The sequence below is a fragment of the Selaginella moellendorffii genome, unplaced genomic scaffold (genome assembly GCF_000143415.4).
Source record: "Selaginella moellendorffii unplaced genomic scaffold, v1.0 SELMOscaffold_181, whole genome shotgun sequence".
NCBI classification, from domain to species: Eukaryota; Viridiplantae; Streptophyta; class Lycopodiopsida; order Selaginellales; family Selaginellaceae; genus Selaginella; species Selaginella moellendorffii.
Window position 1 is genome coordinate 10,546 of NW_003314441.1, and position 24,322 is coordinate 34,867.

The 24,322-nt window shown below is 36.6% G+C and overlaps 2 protein-coding genes across 2 annotated transcripts; both read left to right on the top strand.

Annotated features, from left to right (window-relative positions):
- The first annotated feature begins 3,435 nt into the window (after positions 1–3,435).
- LOC9637064 (rab9 effector protein with kelch motifs) lies at positions 3,436–4,106 on the top strand. Its single transcript, XM_024667621.1, has 3 exons — positions 3,436–3,619; positions 3,670–3,860; positions 4,083–4,106. The coding sequence occupies exons 1-3, from the start codon at positions 3,436–3,438 to the stop codon at positions 4,104–4,106; spliced, it is 399 nt and encodes a 132-aa protein (XP_024523389.1).
- Positions 4,107–4,328: 222 nt separating this feature from the next.
- LOC112343687 lies at positions 4,329–4,736 on the top strand. The gene is made up of 2 exons (XM_024667622.1): positions 4,329–4,431; positions 4,489–4,736. Exons 1-2 carry the CDS (start codon positions 4,329–4,331, stop codon positions 4,734–4,736), a joined length of 351 nt encoding a protein of 116 aa, XP_024523390.1.
- Positions 4,737–24,322: the final 19,586 nt, after the last annotated feature.

Sequence of the window (24,322 nt, forward strand, 5' to 3'; positions counted from 1 at the left end):
CTGATAAAAATTCAATTATTATACAGAAGAAATAGCTGGAACTATGAAGTCCTCTATTTTTAATTAGAATATTAGATATTGTTATAGACAATAATATTTTTATATTCTACTTTAATATATTTTTTTGAGAATTTATAATGAAATTGCTAAATGGGTTTTTCAAGATGATAAATATATAAGACATTACCAAATAGTAATTTTGAATGTTATATTAATAATTAATATTTAAATCTTACATTTGTTTTAAAAAAAATAGATAATGGAGTATTTGAGCAAAGAAAGAAAGTATAAGAGTGCTACTGTTTTGAAATATAAATTAGCATTTAATTTCAAAACTAAATTCTTTTACTTTTTTAGAGATCATTAGTGCTAAAAAAGTCCTGTTTAGTGCTTAAAATACCCAATGCTAAATATATAAAAGAAATCATTATTAATTAATCAGTTTTCAGAATCATATTTAGGTTTCATGTTTAGAGTTTACTAAAATATTCATCTTAAAATACATATAAGTTATACATGTAAATATTATGAATGTCAAAGATATGTTTTATTATAATTTCAAAAAATGTTAATTATTATTTAGGTTTTCATTTATATTTTAAAATGCAAACTGTTTTAATAATTTTTATATTTAGATTAAAATTTAAGTATCAATTGGTTTTGATACAAGAAAATGAAGAAGTATTGAGAATAATAATGCATTAGTAACACTTTACTGACAATTGATAAGCTTAATACAACAATTTGAATACTAAATTAAAAACTTTTTAAAAAAAATTTACATATTTATAGTATTTTTAAAAATGTTAAATAATATATCATTTACAAAATATTAGATTCTTAATATATATATATATATATATATACTTACTTATGTGTTGGATCCATTTTTATATTTAAAACATTAGTAATTTAATAATCTAAATTAATCAATAATCATGTGCCCTTTTATATAATTACTGAATAGTAAGTAGTCTTGAATAATTTTATATATATGTATTTTAAAATTTTAATTTTCTAGATTTTTATCTGTATATGATTTGAATTGTTTTGGCTATAGACAATCTGATAGCAAATTATTAAAATTTTCAAAATGTTTTAATGCGTTTGGAATCATGATTTACATATATAGCTTACTAGCATGATATCACCTAAATATAATCCTGATGATTCTTGGTTTATTTATTATTTAAATTTAATCTGATTATTCTTGATATTTAATTGGGAGCTTTTCTATTACTTTTTAGCCTAAAACACTTTCCTTGAGAAGTTCATATAAAACAAATTTTTTAATATTTTACACTCCTTTATCTCTTAACTTTCTTCATTCTATGTTTTTCTTTCTCAAGAATTTTGTCTCTTCATCATTGAATTTTCACAGTGGTTATGTTATGCATTATGAGTTATAAAATGTATTACTCTTGATGTTTTGCTAAATCATGTTCTGGTTGGAAAGGTTTTAGAGGTGTAATAATATTTTATATTTTAATAAATATCTAATATAAATATTTCAAAATATTATTCTCTAAGATGGATGTGAGATGTTCCATTAGCACAAGTTTGTGCTTGGGCTCATGAGTGAGGCACATTAGCAACTCAAGGTTACACTTTTATGTTTTCTAGTGGAGTTGCATCATTCTCAAAAATATAGCACAGTATTGTGCTTTATTTTGAAACCATGAACTTCTCTTTTTTAAAAAGTAACGTTACATAAAGAGTACTAACAAAGACCCTAGCTTCACTAGGAAATAGTGTATACCCAAGATAAATAAATCTTCTTTTCTTATTTTACAATGTTGATTGTATACAAGGTCAAATTTATCTAAATTTTGCTACTATTCGTATCCAGACAAATGCACAATAATGCAAGATAAGATCTTTTTTTTATTATCATTAAATTTGAATTTGAGTTTTTTTGCATTTATATAATAATAACATAATCTAACATAGAAAATAAATCATTGTATAAATATTGAGACAAACAATAAAACTCATGTAAAACTGCTGGTAGATTTCAGTAAGATTATGAGCAAAGAGACTAATTGAAAATATAAAAGGGTTTGTTATTTTTGAGATATTATTAAGAAATGAATTTGATATTTTTATGTGTATGAGATTACTTTTACCATATTAGATAGCATGTCATATATGAGACATGAATACATAATTTTATCATAAAGCATTAGTACAGATTTTTTATAATGCAAACATTATATCTCTCATATAATTATTATCTTTGGATGTACCTCTTTTCAACACCCCTAATGTAGTGTGAATATCTAAATAGATTTAATTATGTCTATTTAAATGTAAAACCAGACACATAATAAATATTCTATTATTCTTTAGAAAGCTATGAAAGTTAGAGGCATCATTAGAGTTGAGATAAAATAAATTTAGCTCAGTATGCAATTAAAATTATAATTTCTTCAAACTAACTTATTATTTTTTGGTAGTCTATAATTCTTCAGTTTTGTGAAAACTTAATTACTTTTAAAGCATGACAGCAATCTTGTTTATGTTTTTAGGGTTTTCTACCTTTCAATAAAAAATTCAAATTCAAATTTAATGATGATTAAAAATGACCTTATTTTCCCCAACACTTGCATTATTATCTAATTGCATTATTATGCATTTCTCTGGAGATGAATAATAGTAAAATTTATATAAATTTAACCTTGAATACAATCAAAATTTCCAACATTGTAAAATTAGAAAAGAAGATCTATTTATCTTGGGTATGCTATATCTCCCAGCGGAGCTGGGATCTCTGCTAGTACTCATATATTTAAACGAAAGAGCCGGTATAATAATAGCATATACTGGCGTCACTTATTCTGGGCATATGCCAAAATCTAATGGCTGAGATTAAACAATGGAGAGCCGTGACTTTTGGGATCATAAAAAATTTCAATTCTCTTTTAGGGCGCGTGAGCACGAGCAGAGAGCGTCAATCATCGCTTGTGGGAAGGTACTCTCTCTCTCTCTCTCTCTCTCTCTCTCTCTCTGTGTATTTGTTTCTCTGTTTGCAAAGGTTTGAGAGGCTCACGGCTTTCTCTGTGTCGCCATAGTTGTGCTCGATGATCAGCGAGAACAGGCTCAACGCCTTCCAGACTTACGTGGGGAACAAATCCGCCAGCATCCGCCTGCGCAGGTGCATTTGGTAGATCGACGTGCTCTGCTCGGAAATGCGACGAGGATTGGGAGTGAAAGGCGAAGAGGCTCTGATGGAGCGCACGACAGGGATGACGTCTCGGAAAATGAGGGGATTCACGTTGTCATCGATGACTAGAATCAAGGTTCTTCACTCTCTTGCTCGTTGCCATTCTTTTTTCGAGTCTCTCAAGTCCCTGTTTGTTCCAGGTTCTCGAGGCTGGAACCACGACTAGAATCAAGGTTTTTCACTCTCTTGCTCTTCGCTATTCAACTGGAAATATGGTTTTGATCATGTTTTGCTGGGATCGTGCAGGGACGTACATCTGGAGCAAGCCTGTGATGAAAGGAACGCACCCTTCTCCTCGGGACAGCCACAGCCCCACGGCCGTCGGGTCTAAGCTCTATGTGTTTGGTGGTACCGATGGAACCAGCCCGCTAGATGATCTCTTTGTTTTGGATACTGGTAAGCGAGTTCTATCAAATTTTTTTTCTTGTTCTTATCATCCAATGCAGCTGCCAACACCTGGGGGAAACCCGACGTTTTTGGTGATGTTCCTGCTCCGAGAGAAGGACATAGCACATCTCTCATCGGTGACAACCTGTTAGTGTTTGGGGGATGTGGGAAATCCAGCGATCCCTCAGAGGAGGAGTACTACAACGACCTCCATGTTTTGAACATGAGTAATATCCTGTTATCTTTCCTGGTTTTCTTCTAAACTCTTTTTTTTCCTGTAGATACTTTTTTCTGGAAGAAGATTTCTACCACTGGAGTCTCACCTATTCCTCGGGATATCCATAATAAGAACTGTTGCATTGTCATGGGTGGCAAGAACGGTGGTAATGCCTATCTATACGACATTCATATTCTGGACACAGGTACATACATTGTGCTGGTTTTAAACTTGCGAATTCATTTGTGTTTCCAGAAACAATGGCATGGCGGGAGGTAAAGACGACTAGTGCCGAGCTGATGCCAAGAGCTGGTGAACGCAGGGCGAGGCATATTATTCTTCTATGGGGGATGTAACGAAGAGCTTGAAGCTCTGGATGACATGTATTTCCTCGACACAGGTTGGCTTCTTCTTTTATTGACATTGCTGCTGACAATATGGTTGCCGTTTTTCTGTGAAAAGATGCTGAGGGAGAAAGATCCATCAGAACCAAAGCTACCCATGCGTAAGGAACTTAAGAGAAGGCGGCAAGAGTATCGTGCCACGCCATTCGTGCTAGACAAGCAACGGGATGCGGACAAGAGCTTGGTTTCATCTCACGGAGGTATCTGCAGAAAACCTTGGACCTCTCCAAATTTTCTCTGTCAAACTCATGCTACAGAGTTTCAAGCTCACGTTCAGCCGCTAGGCGAGAAGATGTTCGAGGCTAAAGTAAGCGACGTATTCAACTACAGATACACGCTAGAAGCCTCCATCGATGGGAAGCTCTTCCGTGGGCTGCTCTTCTCGTACAAGCCTGGTTTTGCTCAGGCAGTGCAATCTTACATCCTCAGTTACTCTCTAATGCCAGGAAGGAAAGCATCACAGGAGGAAACCACAGCACGTCCAAAAGGCCGTAGTAAAAGCTAACCGAGAAAAGAGGAGTTCAAAGAAACCATGGATATCCATACCTGCTCTTCCTATAATTATTAAAGTTTCACAAAGTCTTTATTACACAGCCTCACCTTTTTTTTGTTCTTCTGGATTATCAGTTGTTTCTTCTTTGTCTACACAATACAAAAGATTGTTTTTTAGTAATGTGCTTTTTTTTGTTAGTTTACCTTCTTTATAATCTTCTGTGAACACGGACGTGAAAAGGTGATACACTGCTAGAATCCTTCCTAATCGACTCTCTTTTGCAGAGTGGGTGATAATACATGGTCCCTACTTTACACTTCTATAATGCAAAAGCTACAGGCTTGCCACAAAGAGGGGTATAAACTGGTGAAGTGCAATGATTTCCTTCCTCAGAAACGGTAGTGTGGTTGCTCTAGGATCTGACTGGCCTGTAAGCCTGTCAAATACTTTTTCTTCGGCGTTACATGAATGGTTTGTCTCAAGGTGGTAGCAGTGAATCCACTTGGAGGAATCCGCACAGCCATGGAGAGAACACTTCAGGCTGGAGTCATCCCAAGGAAAGGATTTCTGCATGGGACGTAGTGGCAGGGTAAGAGATAACAGATGAGAAACTGAAATGCAGTTTTTGTTTTTGGATTCACAGGTACACATCCTCGGCTGTGTATGCAGCTGCATTGGAGGATTTGGTTGGGTCGCTGACGCCAGGAAAGTTTGCTGACTTTGTGGTGTTGTCCGAGTCTCCTTTTGGACAGGGCACAGGCATTTTTCCTCCAGTGGTTGTGTTCGTTGGTGGAAATTTTGCCTTCCCTTCTGAAGGCGTTATTCCATAATTACTTGGTCTTTTAAATATAGCATATTTGCGAGAAGATTCGTGAGGAGAAAGCAGCCAGAATCATCAAGCAGCTGGTAAAGACATTCAAAGAGATTTATTTGAGGGGCGTGGTTCACCAGAATCTCAAGCTCGACAACATTCTTTCCAAACTAAACATGCATGACAAGTGGTGATCAGCACCTTTAGGAGATATCACAACAGCGAAGTACATGGCAGCTGAGGTGGTGGAGAACAAGGATTGGAGCTCTACATGGCAGCCATCGAAATGTGGGGGCTAGGAGCAATTTTATACAAGACGCTGGGAAAGGGAGGATACCAGCCAATGGAAGCATTTGATCTCATGTGACAGGGGGCGACCTCTGTTTCGGATCCACGGCCAACATCTTAGAAAGGAGATCCTCTGCTGCAAACAAGCAAGGACCAATCAGGTTCAGGTTCGATCAGGTTCTGCAACACCCATGGATTTGTCAAAAATTGCAGCATTAAGACCGACAAGCTGTGAAGGAGTGGTGTGAAAAGGAGTGCTCCCGGCCTTGAGAACAAGAAAGTTCAAGTGGCTTAAAAGAAAATGCCAGCAGTAAGTTCCTATTTCCTTTTCACCATTACTAACTTCATTTGCTTGCGTTTTTCTTTTTTGTATTCTCCGGACATCAACATCTCTTATGTCTATGGCTGGAAAACATTTTCAGTGGCTGCCGAGAACAAATGCAGAATGAAAACAAGTTGGAACGAAAAGGAAAACGAGGGAGTTGAAATGTAAAGAAAGAATTGTAAAACGTTTATTGATATATAAATAAAGATCAAAGTTGAATCGAGATCTTTCACTAATCATCCAATATATTTAAATGAAAGAGCCTCATTGATCATTGCAGTAGGTGGCTCTAATTTTATATATATCGCTCAGATGTAGTCTAAGATTTATGTAATATCATAAATTTTCTAACATTTTTTCTTACATTGTAATTATACATGACAAAAATAATAAGGTATAAATATCATTGAGACAACATTAGTACAAGAACCATCTAAAGAAATGTGATTCATCATCAATTGAACATTAATTATATTAAATCTATCTATATACCATTTATGAATTTTCTGGTATATTATATTTTTAGAATAAAGAAAATTTTTATATATCATTATTACCTCAGTATAGAGTAAAACCTTGCCATTCATTTATCATTATAAAATTTCATCCTTTATAATATTGTAATAAAGCCTTAATTTTAAATATAAATCCATGAAAATAGAGAGATAATAACTTATTTTACATTAGCATTCTCTCTATTAAAAAACACATACAGAAATAATGCTAATGATATAAAGTAGAATACTTCTAATATTAAATATTACTCTCAAAATGTAAGAATATAAGTATTAGGAATAAGGGAATATCAAAGATAAATATGTAAAATTTTGAAATTTTTCTAAAACAATATAACACATAAAGGTAATTTCTATCACTTAGTATCATGCAATTCCAAAACTTTCAGTCTAAAGAGATGAAAAATAAAACTCAATAAAAATGGTTATATTTTTTAATTTTATAAGATGTATATAGTTTAAGTGAGTTTTAAATCTTTATTTTTGAAACCATTATATTTTAGTGTACTTAAGAAACAAATTTTTTCAAGAGGAAAAATTGTAGATCAATTATATGGAGATTTTAAATAAATAAAATAGTTACCAAGCCTCAATATTTAATTGACTCATCTGGCCATGGAATCCCACAGTGAAAAATTCCATTTATAGAAGATCATGCAGCACTCAGAGTTTTAAATGTTATATTATGTTATAAGTTAAATTTATTATATTATTTATTATGTTATATTTTTAAAATGGATTTTAAATATAAATATTATATTATGTTATGTTAACTATGTATGTTATAATTATGATTATATTAAAATTATAATTATGATTTCAAATTTTTGAAATACTAAAACATTAAGAATAAACATGATGCTCCCAGCGTGGATATATTGGAAGTTTCAAACCAAATAATGAAAAATATGCAGCTTATTCACAATGAAATATTTTAGATACTGCTCAAGCAACGGAGATAAAAATCAAAAAACAAACACAATTCTAAATGCAATGAGCAACTAATGGGTGGTCTTGATAAATTATTAAAAGAGATAAATCCCTATACTAATGCATTCACAATATTGTAAGAAATAGAGAATGAAGTGTTAAAATTAACAAATTTTCAAGGAGGCATAAATGATATCGTAATACATATAAAAGGCAATTAGACAACTGATCCAAGATAATATAATGCACTAGGTTCAAATGATTTTAAACATTTAGTTGTACAAAGATGGTATTCATTAATGAATTTTTTTATTATGTCTACTATGTACGATATATTTAAAACAAAAAATATGTTCAATATGTTTAAACATGTATTATCAAATCAATCATAAACTCTTTCTTCTATAGAATAAAAACTTTATAGAACAAAGAGTATCTGATTAATTCAATGCTACATTATTAAAATTAAACATAATTGTTTTACAAAGATGGTATATAGTACACACAATAAAAGATATACTATAAAGTTAAAAGTAAATTAAGTAGTGACTATAGAAATTATATATTTTATAACTTAAAATAGAAGAGTTGGATAGCTCCAGCTATTATATCTTGTAAATAAGTTATACTTTTATCATAATCTTATGATTTTTAACTTTATGATATTGCACAAATATGAGACTACATCTAAGCTAAGAGACAACTCAATATGAGTAGATTCATTGATGAATGTGTAATAAGTCTGTTATTTACACTAATAATTTGTGCATTGATACATGGAAAACAGATACATAAAATATCATTGAGACAATATTAGACAAATACAAAAGGCTACCATTCCTCATCACTTAAAATTTTATTTTTAAAAAAGCAATCAATGGACCTTTTTTTATTTTCTGATATGTTATGGTTTTAAGAAAAAATCAATATTATGAATCATCAATACCATAATATCAGGATAAAAACATAACTTTCATTGAAATATTTTAGTCTCAATGTAAATTTATATAAAAATAAATTAAAAATAAAGGTAAAAATCTTAATTCATTTTAGCATTCTCTCTATATAAAAACATATACACAAAGAAACTTAATGATATAAAATATAATACCTTAACCTTTAGATAGTACTTCTAAAAAGCATAAATGTAAATATTATGAAGGGACAGGATATCGAATACAAATATGGAAAAAATAATTCAAAATAAAATATAATGTAATTTTAAGTAATATTTTTAAATAAATTTTAAAAAGTACTAAATAAAATAAAAGAAAAAAAGTATCTAAATTAGAATATAAAAAAGTAATTTCTATAAAAATATGATATTTTCTTACATAAAATAGAGGAGTTAATAGTTCTAGATATTTGTTGTGTAAAATATTTTCTCATTAGTAAACTTATGGTTGGCTAAGATGTAGTCTAAGATTTATATAATATCATAAATTTTCTACCACTTTATCCTACATTGCATTTATACATGAAAACATAATAAGGTATAAATATGATTGAGATAACATTAGTACATGGACCATATACAGAATTTTAATTATATGATATTAAACCTATCTATATACCATTTATGAATTTTCTGATATATTATAGCTCTAGCATAAAGTCAAGATTATATATCATCAAACCCTACTCTACCCCAGTATAGAGTAAAAAATTACCATTCATTTATCATCATAAAGTTTCAGCATTCATAACAGTGTTATAAAGCCTTAATTTTAAATATAAAAGCATGAATATAAATAAATAATAATATTATTTTAGATTTATAAAACTAAATACAGAAATAATGTTTATGATATATAATAGAATACTTTCTATTTTAAATATTACTCTCAAAATGCATGAATATAAATATTAGGTAAAAAGGGAGTATCAATGATAAATATGTAAAATATTAAAAGTTTTTAAAAGAAAATATAACACATAAAGCTAACGTCTTTCACTTATTATTATGCAATTCCAAAACTTTCAGTCTGAAATGATGAATAGAGAAACTCCATAACAATGTTTATATTTTTTAGATTTAAAAGATGTATGCACTTTAAGTGAGTTTTTAAATATATATTAAATATATTTTTAACATCATTAGAATTGAGTGTACCTAAGTAGCACATACTTTGTTAAGAGGAGTAATTATATAGTTTAATAAATCATCAAATAATAAGATTTTTATCAATTATATAGAGATTTCAAATAAAAGAAGAAATTAGTTAATAAAAAATGACTCATCTGGCCATGGGATCCCACAGTGAGAAATTCCATTTACAGAATATCCAAGACTTCAGTCAACAATCAGAATTTTAAATATAATATAATGTACTGAGTTATATTTATTATGTTATGATGTTTGTTGGTGATGGAGTCAATTGTTGAAGATATTTTTAATATAAATATTATGTTATGTTTAACTATATATCTTATAATTATGATTATGTTAAAAATTACAAATACGCTTACAACTCTTTGAAATTATTACAATATCAGAAATAAACACAATGCTCCCAACGTAGCTGGGACTTTTGCTAGTACTCATATATTTAAATGAAAGAGCCGGTATAATAATAGCATATGTTGGGGACACTTATTCTGGGTATATGCCAAGATCTAACGGCTGAGATATAATTAAAAACTTTTCAATTCAGAAACTTTTTAATTGTGGCTTTTAGGGCAAACAAGAGTGAGGCGAACCACAGGGTGCTATGCAAAGAGCAGGCAAATCTATGGGTTACTGCAAGGTTCTCTCTCTCTCCTTCTTTCCTTGTGTGTGGGATTATGTGCAGAATTCTCTTTCAGTGTACTTTGGTTATAAATTATAAGAAAATGGTGCTGCGTGCATGGTGCCCCATCTTTGATAAGGTTGGTTTAGGTGTTCTGCTATGGGAATGAATAGGCCTTCATTGCACCATAGGATGTCATAAATTATTATTGTAATTTCTTTGTACATACTTTGATAAGGCAATCCTAGGAAGACCTCATTTTGGTAATTTTTGAAGGAAATGATAGTTCATGGGCATTGGGAATGCATATTTCCATCACTTTACTAGATAATAATAATACAGTTACTCATTAGCATTTAGACCCCAGCTCTGTTGAGCAAACAAATATAAATTTTGAATGAGCAGTATACAAACATCCACTTTTTGCTAGTGAATTTGGCAGTAACAGTGAATTCCTGAAGTACCATTGTACTCTTTCTTTCAGTTTTGAAGTTATGCTTAATCAACTTAGCCACAAAGACTCATGAAAGAGCTCATTGTCATTGGATAAATTGCTAGAAGACTTGCTAACAGTGGGGAGGATGCAAGGAGAGAATTAATGGCAACACTGCTATATTTCTTCCTTTTCCCCTCTTCTCTTTTAGATAAACTATGGCCTACCAGCCTTAGAAAAGGACTCTTTACCAGTAATTTTTCCCCCTCTTCTATATGGCAAGAGTGGATGCAAGCACTTAGCACTTGCATCATGCACCTACAAGTTACTGTGACTAACTTGTAACATCAAAAGCTGTAAATGATTATTAACACTTTTTTAGACATGGCTATCTCTTTACTTTTTTTCAGACTTACTTGTTGTTCTTCTCCAAAATATATATAACAACATCTTTTCATTTTGAAAACTTTCAGCTACTTTTTCCGGTGGAGCTGGGAGCCTTGCTAGTACACTAATATTAGTGTAGTGGGATTTTGACAGTCATAGATTGGTTTCAATCCGAACCACATGCTCTTGTATATATGCTGGGTTTTGGGTTAATTGAGGGGTACATTGCTATATTCCATTCTATATTCCATGCACTCACATAGCTTATAAAAGGGTATATAAAACCAATAAATAAAAACTGATCTACATAAAATTGCCAAAACCTATATGCAATTAATGACTTGGTTTACAGGGATAAACCAATATGAAACAAGCATTTCATCTCATAGTGTCTTTCCTTTTCCTAGTAGCAAGATTGTTTTTCTATAGAGACAAATTCTCCATATCAAGTTCTAGATTTTCCTAAAGGCACTGCCATAGTAAATGCCTTTTATCCACTGTGTAAGGGATAGTAGCTGGGTGTAAACCGATGGCACAAATGGTGATGGAATTGTTCAATAGCTATATGAAGCTCTAGCTGTGAGCCAAACAGCAAGAAATCCCACATGGGGCATTACATCCAAATTACTACTATGCTATTCTGCTTTTCTTATATGGCATGTGGCCTCAGGCCATGGTTCTTGCGCACTTACCAGATGTCCAACTTTATTAGAATGACATGAGGCCTCATGTGATATTCTCGCATTCAACTGGTCAACAGCTTTAGGATGGCGTAATGCCTCATGCTTAAGCTTTGTATCCTCCACCAGTTAAACCTTGTATGGCCAAGCAAATGGGGTGGATCAAGCCTCTCGCGGGCTAATGAGGGAATATTCCAGGGACTTGGAATATCCCCTGTGCTCTCAAAGCTAGAATCTAGGCCGTGAACGTGCGAGAATAAGCGGCAATAAACAAAGGATCTGTCCCATGCGTCAAACTCCATGCATTTGAAAGCCTTTCACACAGCTCAAAACTATTTTAGCCTCATCCAAGTGTTTTTAATATGGTTTCACCATGCTGCAATTCAGGCCTTTTCTTCCAAAAGGTCTCCAAGATCGTTGGTGTGGTGGTGACAAACTGCATTATAAGCTTAATGATCTCATTGAACCATTGGCATTTTCGTTTCCAGGCTGTCATGACCAAGTTGAGAGTGTGGCATTGGCATCGCAAGGACCATAGCTGTGGGAAGCTATCTTCCAAGAGTTTGTCTGAGAGCACAATTTGTAACTCTGTCTGTAATAGCTGCAATTATGGACCTCAGGCCAATCTCAAGGATAGATTTTTTAAGGTGTCCAGCTAGAAGGAAACACAAAAAAAAAAAAAAATAGACATAAGAATAATGTTGATAAGTCATTTTTGAACATCTGTCCAGCCATCTGCCACTAGTGTCAAAGGGATATAATTCTCTTTGTGACTTTCCAATGCTGCTGCCACCCTTTGCTGCTGTCTTCATAAGCGCAATGCAGAAGGGAATTGCAGATGTCATTTTCTGATGGATACTTGTAGCCAATGCCAGCTCGTGCAACTGTGTCAAAGGCATGCTTCCAGGTCGGATGCTGTATCATATGGAAAGCCACACCTGTTTTGTAGACAGCCTGTGCAATTGCCATGTCGCATGCATGCCGGAGATGAGGCAGGCACTTGGGTGGCCCGATAGTAAAGAAACTCTTGCCTTCGTTGTAGTTCTGACTGTGGGGACAGCTGCTGTCTCTTCCTTTTTCGTAGTGACGATTGTCGTGGAACCCTTTCCTGAGCAAAAGAAAAACAAAACAAAATTTAGAAAAAAAACTTCATTGTCTGGCTCTTTACAACAAAAGAAAGAAGATACTTGCTCCAGTGTCGGTTGTTACCATGTCTTCCTCACTACATCGTCTTTGCTGCATCAGCTGCTGCTTGATCACCAGTAGTTCCTGTGCAAATTCTCTCCTTCTCAAGCTCCCGAAGCATCGCCTCCAGCAGCACCGCCACCACCAGCGGGAGCACTGTTGGTGTTGGATCCTATCAGAACAAACACGGGAAAAAGTTAAAGTGAATGATAATGAAATTTCAAAAACATACCTGGAGGACTTTTCCGGTTACTATTGCCACCACCAGCAGCACTGCCTTGATCAGAAGACACGCTTGGGGGTGGTCTTCCTGCTGACAGCATTGCCCTCGTCTTCACTACGACCACTGTTGTACTCATTGGCATTGTCACCAGCTCCCCCTAAGCGTGCTCTCAAAGAGGCCATCTCGTTTGGACAGACAGCATCTTATGCCGCCTGAAGCAATGCCATGCCTTCTTCCGAGACAGGATTGCGTGCATTGGACGCCACAGATATTGCATCTCCCTGAGGCACTAACCTGTCTGACGGAATGGCTCATGCCGAATGCTTGCTTGAGTCTCTCCTTGCCAAGCTCACGAACAATAAATATGGATCAGGGGATCGCCAAGGGCTCTCCCGCCTTGTTCTCATCGCCTTGTTCTTGCTCCATACAGTACAAGTTCTGAAGCTTAAAAACAAATGGCTACAATAAAACACCTAGATAGTTTCTGTTCTTGCATTGGACCAGAGAAACTTCAATGTCAGATAATAAATTTTGAGATATTTTTATCGTTGTTTACTTGTTCTTGGTCTTTATGCTGCTCGAAAAATTCAGTATTGTCAGTAGGCGGTCTTTGCGAAATTCATAACAAAGAATCAAAAGGAGAGATTTGAACCAGAGATTTGTTGCATTTCTTGGTACCACTGCGTTTCTTCTGCCAAACGGATTTGGCCAGTTCAAGGAAGCTCTGTCGTCTGATCATTCTGGTTGCAAAGGTACAACTCTTTACTGTTATACATTGTCACGCATGTTGTTCTAGGATAGCATTGCTAGGCACTTCAGGATAATCCCAAGATAACATCACTATAGCAGAACTGGGCTCTCCATTTCTCTAGATGAAGCTCACACACAGCAACGACAGTGATAGCAGAGAAGAGGCCATGGTGGACGTCATTAATGCCATGAGGAAGCGACCACAAGGACTTGATGGAGTTTCTCAACTTCCTAAAAGGGTTATAGTTGGCTTTTGAATACCCGCTAAAAACTGTGCCCTATCTCCCTATGTTGTGTTTCTTTGAAGGTTGAGCAATCAATCACCCTAGGCATGATGAGGTTGCTATAGGGTTTAGATATCGCAAATGTGGTGCACCAGGACTCCATTGATCCACGTGCAGACTCGTGTAATGTATGCTTGCTGTAGTCAAACTTGCTGCACGAAATCTAAAAAATCTTTAAATATGTATTTCTATTTGGTCAGAGCTGGATTCCTTGCTAGTTTTAACATATTTCTTGTTCTAAGGAATCGAACTCTTCAAGCAAGCACATCTAAAACAAAATAGCATTAAAACAGCTTCGGTTAGCTGCTTTTTAGGGTATGGCATGCATTCTGGCGCTGACTCTGGTATTTTTTGAACTTGTTAGCTCTCCTGAGCTCACAAGCTGTTTGTTTGACGACTGTAAAAAAGGTTTTGTCGCATGTTCTCTCTAAGAAAACTACTAATAAAGCACCCGTTTTTGCAAATTATAGCCTCCTCTGGCTGGGAGAAAGCCAGAAATGTTTTTAATCCGAACGATAAAGCAATGCTGCAAATATATGAAAAATATGACTTGGAACTAAGCGTCACTAGCAAAAATGGTACATCTCTGGTTCACTCAAACATTACATCTCAAGAAAATTACCAATTTGTTGCATTCAACGTTCCAACGATTTCGGGCACATACTATTTAAATGTTCTTAAACACCAGAACACACACGTAAAAGGCTCGCCATTTGAATTTTCAGTTCTCTCAGGTATATATATATTTGGTATTGTTTTGTGCTGCCTCTTCTTACTTAACCAAAGGATCTTTTCGTCTTAAAGCAAATGCTGCCGTAAGTTCTTGTGTTGGGAATTGGCCCTATGGCAGTATATTTGATGTTGGGGAAACTTCCTACTTAAATGTTAAGCTTTATGATGCCGATAACATGCCAGCTTATGGACTGGTGAACTTTGTCGTGACAGTCAATCAACCCAGCGCAATAAGTGATATTGGTATGAAACTTGACGGGACGGTGGAGGTTATATCCTTTATTCCTCAAATTATCGGACAGTACTCGATGACCATTGGGGTCGGAAACGACATTATTGTGGGCTCTCCATTTCAGTTTGGAATCGTTGCAGGTTGGTAGAATTCTTTAACCTTGTCCAAATTCTAAGAAAGAAAAAAAATGTAGGGAATGCTTCTGTTAAAAATTGCATTGCTTCATGGGTGAACGACAGTCACTCCTTTAAGGCTGGTTCTTTAGCTGCAGCAAGGGTGTTACTGAAAGATGTGCGTAACAATACTTTGAATTTTGCAAATGGAAAAACTTCAATGGTAAAATTTGATCTACGTATAATTGGTACGAAGTCTGATACTAGAGCTATTCCCGATCCAGAGTTTAACATAGTACCTGACTTTCAAACTGGGTATGAATTTATTTATTTTGTGGCCAAACTATCAGGATATTTCACTCTTTCAATTGGGACTGTCTCCGGCGAAGTTGTAAACTCACCATTGCAGTATGATGTGACACCAGGTATATGTGTACGATCCTAGAGCATGAGGCTTACACATCCTTTTAGGGAGGATTTATATTCCTGCATGTGTGGGCCAATTCACTTCGGAACCAACTTTTCAGGCTGGTACGAAAGCAAACGTCATGGTAAAACTGGCCGACGAATTTGGCTCCACAGTGTGGATAGGAAGTTATGATTTCACTGTAAGTGTGGAAGGAAAACTTGGAGCTAGCAGGTATATATCAGACGTCAACTCAACGCAACTACAAGCCGGCTACATGGTTATGAGCTTTACCCCAATTGCAGCAGGGCAACACCTTTTAGAAATTGGCGATGGCTTTAAATCCATCCAAAATTCACCATTGACATTTGGAGTCGTAGCAGGTAGTTACCTTGCCCATCATTCAAGAGAATAAGCGAGCCCTTGAATGGTATAGGTCCTGTATACGTGCCCTTTTGTACAGCTGAGTGGCTCCATGATGTTGACAGCTTTGTTGCCGGAGAACAAGTTGCCCTGCGGATTCTTCTGATGGATGCGTTCAACAATAATGTGAGTGAAGCCACAGGCAATCCCGGGGCCTTCTATCGCTTTTCTGTAAACGTCACAAACTCGTCAGGCGGTGCTAGTTCCATTACAAATGTTTTGGTAAAACAAGATGTTTATGAATCTGGATATGTTCTTATTACATTTAACGTTTTTGAATCTGGAGTCAATCAAGTACAAGTTGGCGGTGGCACGATGTCTATTTTTAACTCTCCGCTGGCATTTACGGTTTTACCAGGCAAGACTTTTCCTTTGATCAGTTTCCTTTGTTCATTAGTCTTATGCAGGTCCAATTTCAATGGCAAATTGCTTTCTTGAATGGCAATATGGCGTCAATGATTTTCAGATTGACAGCCTTGTCCAATTTATCATTAACAAGCGTGATTTATACAACAACCCAGTTGCAGATGAATACTTATTTGATGTGACACTTTATAGAGTTCAGCAAACTGCTGGATTCCAATTACTTGAAGATACGAGCACCTATCCTCTTGACGACCTGAATATGACTGCTATGGATCCATCTACACTTGGAAAGGTGTTGGTTTCATTTACAGCACATGAAGGAAACTTTCAACTCCAAGTACTTGCTGGAAACATTAGTGTGAAAGGATCTCCCGCTAAATTTACAACTTTTGTCGGTAAGATGAATGGCGTGTGATCATGAACATTGTCGTCCTTTTATACAGGTATTGTGGATCCAGCCAAGGGTAATTGTTATGGTGATGGATACACAGGGGCCAGTGTCGGTGGTTTCGCATCATTTGATTTGCAGTTGCTGGATTCCACAGATGACACAGCATATGAATTTGAAGCAAACATTTCATCCCGCAAGACTGTCAAAACGTCTTTGAGCCTTGGAGATTATTATGTGTTAGGAAATCCGACTCCAGACGTCACTTTGGACGGCCTTTATCACATCAGCTACACAACTACAAAAGCGGGCGTTTATAACATCACCGTTACCTGGATGTACTATGTCCTCTGTCAGCGACAACTGACAATAGCAGCTGGTAAGTGATTCGCACAGCATCCATCACGTTTTAATACCCTAATGCAGGGCCAGTAATGATCAACCAGTCAAGAATTTCCGGAGAAGGTTTACAATCAAAAATTGCAAGAAATTCTATGCAACAGGTCTCTGTCTACTTACTAGATTCCCTCGGAAACTTTGTTCAGGGACAGCGAGATAAAATCCGCTGGAAGATCGATGGTAGTGGTGGATCTTTGACCCAAAGTATTTCAGATAGTGGGAAGGGATACTCAACTGCCTATACAATATTTGATATTGGTCAATACACAATCACCGTCACTTATGACAACATTCCATTGCCAGGAAGCCCTGTAAAGGTGAACGTAATCTCAGGTAAAATCATTAGAATGTCCTTTGAATATTTTTTAAAGTAATGACTTGCAGAGGCGTCATTTCCAAAAGCTGTAGACGACACCATATGGACATGGGATGAGGTGTCCATAGCAATTGATGTATTGGCAAATGACATTGTTGACGGCGGGAAGAAGGTGTTGACCGGCTTCTACAAGGTAACAATTAGAATAGCAATCAATAATCTGCTTTTAATTTGTAGGCTCCATCATTTGGGTCAGTAGTTGCTGAAAACGGGAAAGTCAGATACACTCCAAGAAAGGGATACAAGGGGAACGATATGTTCATATATGTCTTAACGGTTACAAGCCCTTCTTCCCCGAACCAATCAGCAAATGGGCTTGTTTTCGTTTCTGTTCGTACGGAGCCGCCAGAATTCACATTTTGGCCCAAAGCATTGATAGGCATTGAAGGCCAGTCCATTTCGACTTCAGAGTACGCTGTCACAAATTTCTAGTTCATATATTCATTGCATTTCGCTAACAGCGATTTTAATGGACTATATTTGAGTTACACGAATAATACAGAACTTCTTACATTGGACGTGTTTGCCGAGCATGGACACTTGTATCTTCCTGGGGACGCGCCCCAGTTGTGGCATGACATGGGAAATAAAACAACATTTGGTTATAATATAACTTTATTAGGCAATTCGGACGCTATCAACAAGGCAATTCAAAACTTCCTTTATATTGGGTTAGTTCATATCCCTTCTTAATTTGCAAAAGCTAACCTTCGTTAATACAGTGATAGTCATTACAATGGTAACGATACGCTGATGTTGTCAATAAGGAATAGCAACAACTCTGGAGATACTGTCAGCATTCCAGTTCAGGTTCTTCCCTTCAATGACCCGCCGTTTATAAGTGCACCGGACTATGTTTTGAAACAATATGATGGTAGCCTGAAGCCCTTATCAGGCAATACGGTGGCATTCAAAGTGAAAAATCCTATCGCAGGCATTTCTGTGGGAGATCCTGATGCTTCTGATATTAGAGGTATATCTCATTGGACGTCAGTTAGTTGTAACAGCACTTTTTGGCCAGAGGATGGGAGAATACACAATTTGGAGATCACGCTCGAGACAAGTTCTGGTTCCCTTACAATTTTGCTACCCCAAAGTTCTGTAACTAGTGCGGAATACAGACTGGAGAACAGCTACATGTGGGAGCCCTGTCTTTCAGCTATAATTTCAAACGGCTTCTTTAGTGTCCAGGCCCAGGCAGTGAGATTTCGTGGTACAGTGGCAGAATGTAACATCGCGTTGTCCACCATAACCTACAATGTAAGTTAATCATGCTCTTATTTATGTTAAGGTTAATTGGTACTCGTACACAGGGAACTGTGGATGGCGAAGTGCTTACTTTGATTGTCAATGACATGGGAAACTTTGGTTGCTCTGAAACCTGTCCTTCGGATTTCTTACATCCACTTATAGCGCAAAAACTAATTATTATATTCATAGCGATTCCCAGAAGCGCTTGGTGGGCTTACAGTAAGCAAAATTAAAATATATCTTTTACTAAACTTTTTTGTCGTTTTCAGTGAAGGAGGCCCGGATATACGGCGCTACAGTTGGTTCGATTGGATTAGCGTCCTTAAGTTTCTTGTGTATAATCTTTGCCCTTGGACGGAGAGTATCAAGAAATCGTGACAGAGCAAAATTTAAAGATGTGAAGGAAACAGAAGATGACACGGCCTGTGATGAAACAAGGGTCTGATTCCAAACATATAATTATAAGATTCTGATTTTGGTAGCTTAGTACAGGTGTACAATCCTCTTTGGATTCCACCCCCAGGGGCAGGATCAGATCAAGAAGTACGTTCTGCACCAAATCCCCTGATTGTGAAGCAACGTCAACAAGAGCTCCGGTTACGGTGTGTTCGAGATGTCTTTCTATTTCTATTCTAACCTCGATTATTGTGCAGTCTTAGAGAAATAGAGAATGACATAGAAAAGGTCAAAAGACAGCCAGTTTCGACATGAGCTCCTGAATATGTAAAGGCTACATGTATTTAACAAAAGCGCACTTTAAACTATGCAATACAAGGTCATTAAATATTACACAGTAAATGCTCAAATATGCTTTTTATAAAGAACCTCCTAAAAATGAATTCTCTGAGGCAAGTTGCTGCCATGGTCTGAAGTGGTATTTGCGGCTTGTTTCATAAAAACTTTGGACTGCTACTGGAAAATGAGTCGCATAATACTGGCAGACCCCAACAATAAGCATTCACCAAAAATGCCGGATTACTTCAGAATCTAAACCAAAAACACCTCACCTTATGCTATGTTGTGGTGCTGTACAGCATAAAAGAGAAAAAGATCTAAGCTATCTTTTGAGCAATGGACAACATTGCACTAGATGATGGCCTTTTCGTACTGCTTGAGCCTGAGCCAGCAAGCTAACATTTTATCTCCCTTGTAGGCTACTTCATAGAGTTGCATTGAAATAAAGTATATTAAAAATGTAATCCATCCATCCGTGTTCCTGGACTCAGGTTTTCATAAAAGAAAAAAAAACACTTTAGATTAACTGCAATATACAAATTAAGAAAATCTGGTTTCGCTTTTAGGGCGCAGGATTGAAAATATACAATATGCCAATATTAGAGCAGGCCTATAATATACGTTTATGGGGACTATGTTTCACGTTATTTTCAGTTGTAAATATTATGCAGTTCCTCGTTGTCCGCATTTCTTTTCTTTTATCTTTGTCCCGGAATGCTGTGCCTTTCTTGACCTCTTAGCAACCCACAGAACAAAAAGATCGTCTATAGTTTCTAAGGACCTGCTTTTATATTTAAGAAAATGATATAATTCTGTAGCCGGGGATGGTAACAGTAAAAATGCTTGAAGCAAGTTTCTACTTTACTATTGTTGTTTACTGCTGCAATATAGAATATGTGGTTTATTCCCATAACTATTGGTGACTATATTCGTCTTTGGATTCATGGACTTTCATACTGTACACGCTTGCATATGGCTTAGGTTGCAATATAAACAATCGCATTGAAAAACAATTAGTCTTCAACAGGATTCGCTTGTTGAACAAAGCTCGTTCTAGTCTTAGCAGGAAAAAAAATGTTTTTCTGACGATAAAAAGTGTCTTCTATAATTGGCTTGTGTGCAAACTGTGGCTTCGTATATCCAAACGAGTTTGCATGCCTGCCTATTTCATCAGACGCTGTCTGATAGCCACCTTTTTGCTGCACAATGAACGATGAGTTATTATAGTTCACCTAAAACAATGCTTGTCCAAGACCTTCTCTATGTCCAAATTGTTGGTACAATAGGCGGCTCGATGCTGACAATAGTATGTTTGATGATGACATTTCGAACAATGTGGGGTAACTGCCAGGCCTGGTTTTCCAATATCATACAAATACTTTGGCCCTTCAAACTGTTTCACAACCAAAAGTATAGAAAGGAGAAACGAAAAAAAAAACGGAAAAAAAAAAACAAACTCTATACCCGCGTTGGAACTCGCTTCTCTTCTTTTCCATCAGCCAGTTCAGCAATCTGCTCTGTCATTGCAGCCAAGGTCTTTTTGCTGTGTTTATTATCAACCTGTTATCAAGCGAGTCAGTATATGCTGTATTGAAATAGAAAAGTCCAGTTCACCTCAAGCATTTCCCGATATTGATTGGTGCGCATTGTATTGCTAAACTCATCCCTCTTTGTAAAGTCTGAAGATAAGAAGCCTTTATATTTCTCAGGTTGAAGCTCTCGGTATCCCATGCGGTCTTTGTAGGGGTCTCCCTGAGATTTCCAGGTAACTGTTACAAATAATTATAGTGTTTATGCGGTTCGTCTTCCAGACTTACATCAGACACCCACGGATGCTCTTTTTGAAAGTAGACATCTACTGTTTTTCCCTTCTTTGCCGGATTTGTAACCATATGTTTGCCCGTGATTGCAGACCGGAGTGCTGCATCATAGACAACAAGTTGATCGTTCAAACATAGTGATGACACTTACGAGCCTTAAGTCCATATTGCAGTGGTGCATCTTCGCTACCAAAAGTAATGTAGCTCGTCACCTCAAAAACATCTCTAATCGCCCTTTCCGTCAAAAGATTGTTATTCATCTTGAATGAACTCTAACAAGGTCAGACCGCCGCCAAAATGAAGCTACCTTTCCAAAACCCCTGACTCCGGATTAGGGCATGTCATATGGCGGGAGATTCAAAACCCCATATGCACTTCGGAAGAATATTCGCATCAAACCATTTTGTCGACAAAGCAATACACACTGGGCTTTAAAACATCTTTCAGCCGCGTGAGATCTGAGCCACGTATTACATCCTCATTGTCATGGGAAGACTTGCGAAGTTTTTTCTTTATATCTACCAAAAACACATCATAAACTTAGTCATGGCAGCTCCAACACTTACTTGGCAATCTTTTTCTTTCACTTGAAACTCCTGCATTGATTTTAGATAACAGTAATCGTTTTTGTGGATCTGTACCATTGCAAACGTAATCTCCCAAAGGATGAAAAATAATCCCATACCGTGTATGAATGATTTTAATATTTTAGCTGGTCTTTTCACCTTTCTACAAGCTTTCATGAACTGTTTGATAGTTGTTGCGCTTTTAAATCCCCTGTGCATTGTACAAGTTGAAAACAAGTATCAACCGGGAGAGTTACGCACCATTCATCAGCTATCTGTGCCAGTTCGTTCTTTATCTCCGGTTCGTCGCCAAGCTGATACCATGCAAGTCATGCTACAGAATCAATGGCATTCTTACCTTAGATTCAGTTCGATTGCTCCTATTAAGGAGACACCGGAGTAAGCAATCTACGTCCTGCAATTGACCAGAAGATGCTGAGCCAACGATTATATCCTGACCAATCGGAAATGTCCTTGTAAAGTGACAGCACAAATTGAATGGACTTACTTTTGAACACCCGAATTGGTTATCATCAACAAAGAAATGCTCTTCGTCAACAAGGCCGTAGTCAAAAGTGTCGTTGTCGATGTACTTGGAGCTTGCAATTGCTCCTTTTAATTTTTTGCGAAATGAATACCCTCTCCAAAGAGCCTGCAGCTTAATAAAGGATTCTTTTGTTTTATGGCGATTCAATAACGCAATTTTTTTTTGCATTGTCCTTCCTTTCCATAGAGCTTGTATGGCATTAGTAGCCTCATTCTTTCTTGTCAAAGCTGCCCACGAGGTGTTTTGAAAGCTGACGTGTTCCTCCAAGCAAATTTCCAAGTCATTTTTTCTTGTATTGACATAGTCATCTCTTTCAGCTGAAAAATCCTTGCTTGCAAGTAAAAGCTTTTCCCTCTGCTTCGAACACATCTGTAAGCTACATAGCACGTCCAGCTTTGCTCGCACGTCGGTGGATAAGCAGAGGCCTTTCTCATTAACATGTTCCAATCCCGAAGCTGCCAGGGTAGATCTTATACTGTCGTACTGAAGAGCTTCGAGCACTGCTGCCCGCAGGATAATCCAATAAGCTGAGCCGTTTCGGAACGTATCTAAGGGAAGAGTATGCTGCTCCAAATCCTGGTTGTGCCCAGCAGAAATCGCAGTCGGATGCTGGAACCACTGATAGGACTGATTCTGAGTTGTGCACTTGATCACCACCATTTGAATCTCATCCGGCTTTTCGCATACTGAGGAAATTATTTCATTTCGTGCAGCTTTTTCATGAAGATATTGCATCCCAATAACACGCATTACGTTTAGAAAAATCGTTTTGACGACCTCGCTTTTAGTGCTTTCTCCTACTGCCTCATTGTCGAGCTCGATCAACCAAGGCACAGCGTTTAGAACAGTATCCACATACTCCACGTGCTCAGAAACAGGATTGTCATTCAGCTGCAAAGACCGCAAATGTATAAAGCACGCAAGTTGACGCAACTGAGTCAAATCAGATATTGAATTGAACGACAAGTCAAGCACCTGCAGCCAAGACGTTAAAGGTGTCTATGTTCACTAGGAATTAGAGGTACCTCCAGTGCTGGGCAGCCCCATAGAGGCTCAATCGTGTCAATCGAATTATCTTGAAGGTATAATCTTTGTAAGTTTGGCATCCAAGCCACAGAAGACAACTTCCGAATAACGTTACCGTTAAGCCACAGTTCACGCAAGAGGACACTTCCCGCAAATGTTGGGAGATCTGTAAGCCGATTTCTTGAGGCTACAAGCGACATAAGGAGAGGACAGTTTCTCAATGCGTCCCACAGACTCGGGCCTTTGAGCCTATTCTGTCCAACATCTAGTACTCGTAGCTGGTTTAGCCCAGTCAATGCTGTACCCATGGTGACGAGGTGGTTTGATGCAAGGTCTAAAACTTGAAGACACGGACAAAAGACTCCCATCTTTGATATTTTGGCTATTCTGTTGCAGCTCAGGGTGAGCTCTTTGAGCTTCACACAGTAATTATAATTAACCGTAATCTCTTGAGTCTTCTGGCACCAAGGACCAAGACTAATAAGATTATTCCCATCGAGGTGAAGACTTTCTAAACTACATAGGCTCTGCAAGCCTGAAAGATCCGATATGAAGTTGTTTCGTGCCGAAACATGCTCTACCTGCTGCTCACACCCAAGAAAAGCATCCTTCAGTGTGGTTAGACGATTCATATCACAAGTAAGAGCTATTATCCTGGGACACCATTCAGATATCACC

What these genes read in the sequence shown, in the direction of transcription:
- LOC9637064 (XM_024667621.1), top strand. Translation starts at nt 3,436, where the DNA reads ATGGTTTTGATCATGTTTTGCTGGGATCGTGCAGGGACGTACATCTGG. An exon ending in TCTCTTTGTTTTGGATACTG is followed by an intron (nt 3,620 to 3,669) that starts GTAAGCGAGTTC and finishes CATCCAATGCAG; the next exon opens with CTGCCAACACCTGGGGGAAA. An exon ending in ATATCCTGTTATCTTTCCTG is followed by an intron (nt 3,861 to 4,082) that starts GTTTTCTTCTAA and finishes TTGTGTTTCCAG; the next exon opens with AAACAATGGCATGGCGGGAG.
- LOC112343687 (XM_024667622.1), top strand. Translation starts at nt 4,329, where the DNA reads ATGCGTAAGGAACTTAAGAGAAGGCGGCAAGAGTATCGTGCCACGCCA. An exon ending in CTTGGTTTCATCTCACGGAG is followed by an intron (nt 4,432 to 4,488) that starts GTATCTGCAGAA and finishes CTCATGCTACAG; the next exon opens with AGTTTCAAGCTCACGTTCAG.